Consider the following 4,535-nt stretch of genomic DNA (forward strand, 5'->3'; position numbering starts at 1 on the left):
AACAGAATCTTACAAAACTAAAGAAAAATATTCGATAGAATTACCCCCATCATTTTCTTGATTTGTTTATTTAATACCTCGCGTTTTAGTTTCTAGGGGCGCCACCCTATAATCTCACGAACATTTTGCTCTTCAATTTGACATATAGATAGACATATTAGGAACAAGTCCAATTAGAAAAAAGTGGCCACCTCATATATTAAGAATCATTAACTTGGTATACTTTATTGGAAAATCATGATTCAGAAAAATGTATAATGTCAATGTCCAAATCATATGAGAAAGGACAAAGAACAACCAACACTAGAGAGAGAAATATTGTAGAATATGCCAAGCAAGTTGTTAAATAGATACTAATAATTTATAAATTACTGTATCTATGACGTTACAATCGTTATTAAGAAAACTAATAGCGTAGCTATCAAGAAAATTCCGCAATATTACTTGTCCAATTAGGATCCTATCAAGTTTGACTTAATGAAATTATAGAATATTTGTAGTGTTATCAAGACCATACCGCAATAGTACTAGTCAAATCACGATCGTACCTTCTAATTTGAACTCACCCAACTTTTTAGAAAACTTTGATTTATTTTTCGGGTTCTTTCTGGACAGATTTAACTGCTAATCTTTCATACACGGATTCATAAAATAAAATAAGCGCAGTAAGAGCATCAGCAAACTACGTTAGCAAATAATAGCCACCGTACGAGAATTACGCCGCGTTTCATTCTCATCAACAATTCCCTTACGTAATATTCAATTATTCTACTCGTTCACATTCTTAATAGTTATTTAAAAGGAATAAAATAAAAATAAATCCTCTCTCCCCCCTTCCTTTATATGTTCTCTCTTTCTTTCTCTGCTTGCAACCAAGAGATTAATTAATTATGCATGGCTCTAATGGAGAGAATTTTAGTGATTCATTTGATGTTTTTTGCTTTGTCAAGAGTGGTGGTAAACTCAGCTGCAACGACAGGAGGAGGGCTAATAAATCCATTGAAATTAGAGATGTTTGTTGATGAGCTTCCAGATATGCCTAAAATCAAAGGGTATTATGCTGCAAATGGTGTTGTAAAGCCAAAGAAACTAGAGATTGGTATGTTCGAAAAGAAATGGGTAAGCACAATAAATTTCATCATTTTCATTCTTTCATCTATTTTCTTTTGACATGCCAGTTTCTTGGGTACCAGCTAAGCTATAGTCGGCCATTTCCTTTATAGATTTCGAGACGTACACTATGTGTTCATCAAGTACTATTGGCTTTTGTGCATGAATTTATATGATATTACATCACTTGGTTTCTAATAAAAGAGTTAAGAGTGTAAAAGAATTGAAAAGCAAAAACAGAAAATCATAAACTTGCAATATATTTGTCTTTGTTCGGCAAATTTGGTTATTCAACTTAGACAATTGCTTGCTCGCTGTGCAGGTAAAAGTTAATGTTTAGTGGATGATATTTCTTTCAAAATATATTAGATATTTATAAATTCTAATATTGATTAATATTTGAAATTTTTATGTGTGTGTGCATATATATATATATACACGTATAGTTGTTTGTGATATTTTATATATTTTTTAAAAAATCACTATATGATAGTTTCTATATTGATGCTTTTAAATAATTCCTCTCCCTTTTTCCCCCTCTAATTTAGATAGATAGTTCACTTAATCAGCTTTTGGTGACACTGAAATAAAACTATTTTAGATCTAATTTTCCGGTTTTTAAAGTAATTAGCAAAGCATTATTTTTTTTTCCTAAAGTAAAACTTCAAATGGCCCATGCAGGACACAAACTTGCAAAGCAAATTTAAACCACGTTTTTTAGACAATCGTCACTCATTTAATTCACGATAATTTTACAAGTATAATATATGCACTTGGGGACCATTTGTGATTGTGAATTACAAAAAAAAAAAAGTGTTGGTTTTTCATCTCCTTTCTTTGTGGGGCTAATAAAAAAATTAAAAATCACCCAATCAGCAAACTATCCTTTTTTACTGGCTTTGTTAGTGGCTTCCCCACTACTACAAGTAGGTTAGGTTTAAGAGCTCTTCCTACAAATCTATAAATCCAAAGTTGAAGCAAATGTCCAATTATGAAAAATTAATAAAAGAAAAAAAAACAAAAAGCAGAAAACAAATTAAAAAGTGCCCTCACAACGTACACGAGAGACTCGAACACTCATTTCACTAAATAATTCATTACCCTCCAATTTCTATAGTCATTGTTCTACATGGACGACTTAGATCGGTCTCATGATCCGACGTTTTTTTTTTTTTTTTCTTAACAAATATAAAAATATTTAAATATTAACCATACATTATCACAAAAAGAAAAAATGTAACAAAATTTTTATAATTAAAATTTTAATTAAATAATATAATTTATTATTCTCGACTTGAAGTTAGCGTGCAAGCTATAATATAACTCGATTGATTAATATTTGTATAGTTAATAAACTTTTCTTAGTGGCAAAGCTATTAATTTATTAAATTAAAATATTTGCATATTTAAAATATTTTTTTTACTATTTGAAACTGCAAAAAGTTAAAAAAGTAAAAACCATCCACTTTATTACGTTTTAGTAAACAAGGGTCGTGACTTATGATGATGTACACGACGTCGCTTGATAGTCAAAATGAGTTTATTCTTTTTACCCTTTTCTTTTCTATACAGAAATTCCACAGAGACCTCCCTCCAACACCAGTGTTTGCCTTCGGTACATCAAGTCTCACAGCAAGCGTCCCTGGTCCAACCATCGAGGCCCTTCATGGCATTGACACTTACGTGACGTGGCAAAATCACCTCCCTCCAAATCACATACTTCCAATCGACCCAACGATCCCAACTGCCATGCCAAGCAACAAGAAAGGTGTCCCTACTGTGGTGCACCTCCACGGCGGCATTGATGAACCTGAGAGCGATGGATACGCAAAATCATGGTTCACCGCTGGATTTGAAGAGAAGGGACCCACTTGGACTAACGAAACGTACCATTATCACAACATGCAGCAGCCGGGGAATACGTGGTATCATGATCATACCATGGGGTTGACTAGAGTCAACCTGCTGGCTGGCTTGATTGGGGCCTATATTCTCCGCCATCCTGATGTTGAGGCTCCGCTTAGACTCCCAAGTGGTGACGTGTTCGATCGGCCGTTGTTCGTCTTCGATCGAAACTTTCTTACCAATGGTTCCATATACATGAATTCCACTGGAAACAATCCCTCGATACACCCACAGTGGCAACCTGAGTACTTTGGTGACGTAATCGTGGTGAATGGGAAAGCATGGCCACGTATGACAGTACGTCGTCGTAAATACAGATTCCGTATCATCAATGCCAGCAATGCGAGATTCTTTAGATTCTTCTTCACCAACGGTTTGAGATTCATCCATGTAGGATCTGATTCAGCGTATCTCGGAAAACCCGTAGTGACCAATGACACCGTCCTGGCCCCAGCTGAGATCGCTGACGTGGTCATTGACTTTTCAGAATCAACGTCTGATGTTGCTATTCTAGCAAATGATGCACCTTATCCTTACCCAGCAGGTAACCCGGTCAACGATGCTAATGGTAAGGTGATGAAATTTATCATATTGAAGAACCGCGAAACCGACCCTTGGCGCGTGCCCGAGAAGTTGATAGAATACCCTTCAGCGGATTTATCCGCTGCTTCGACCACACGCTATATTGCTATGTACGAGTACACGAGCAACACTGGTAAGCCCACTCATCTTCTAATCAACGCAAAAACATTAGAAGATCCCGTGACCGAGACACCTAAGGTGGGGACCAGTGAACTGTGGGAAGTGATAAATCTTACGGGGGATAATCATCCGCTGCACATTCATCTAGGGTTGTTTAAGACGTTAGATCAGACGGAACTTGTGAATCTAGAAGAGTTTAAGGCCTGCATGAACAAAATAAACGATGCGATCAAGTGCAACTTAAGCAAGCATGCGTGCGGCAAGAAACAAGCCGTGCCCGTGCATGAACAGGGTTGGAAAAATGTGTACAAGATAACACCCGGTTACGTGACAAGAATATTGGTGAGGTTCTCTTACGTACACGCGAATGCATCGTACCCTTTTGATGCAACTGCAGAACCTGGCTACGTGTACCATTGCCACGTAAGTAAACCTTCATTTTTTTTTCTTCCCCGTTAATTTGTCTTCAGTTTTTTATCCGACTAATTTTGGTTGTAAAGCTATTGCCTGATTTTCCATTACTCTTATGCAGATCTTGGATCACGAAGACAATATAATGATGAGACCTCTGAAGCTTATCAAGTGAGAGCTGGAATGAAGTCGTGGCCGGTTTTGGATTCTTGTGGGTTATAAAATAATAAAGTTTGGTTGTGCCGATGAAAAGGTGATCAATTGGATAAATAAAAAATAATTAAGTGTGTGATCAACTGTGCAGTTGACAGCGATGTTAGTTTTAAAAATAAAGTACACGTGTTTGTAAAATATCTTATTATCAACAAAGTGTTGTTTTGTCCTAAAACGACAATAATTGCTAGAAA

The 4,535-nt window shown here is 35.9% G+C and overlaps 1 protein-coding gene across 1 annotated transcript; it reads left to right on the forward strand.

Moving 5' to 3' along the window:
- Nucleotides 1–706: 706 nt before the first annotated feature.
- On the forward strand, nt 707–4,535 carry LOC102625384 (multicopper oxidase LPR1-like). The gene is made up of 3 exons (XM_006465507.3): nt 707–1,119; nt 2,683–4,140; nt 4,250–4,535. The coding sequence occupies exons 1-3, from the start codon at nt 895–897 to the stop codon at nt 4,301–4,303; spliced, it is 1,737 nt and encodes a 578-aa protein (XP_006465570.2). The 5' UTR covers nt 707–894; the 3' UTR covers nt 4,304–4,535.

This window comes from Citrus sinensis, chromosome 7 (genome assembly GCF_022201045.2).
Source record: "Citrus sinensis cultivar Valencia sweet orange chromosome 7, DVS_A1.0, whole genome shotgun sequence".
Classification (NCBI taxonomy): Eukaryota; Viridiplantae; Streptophyta; class Magnoliopsida; order Sapindales; family Rutaceae; genus Citrus; species Citrus sinensis.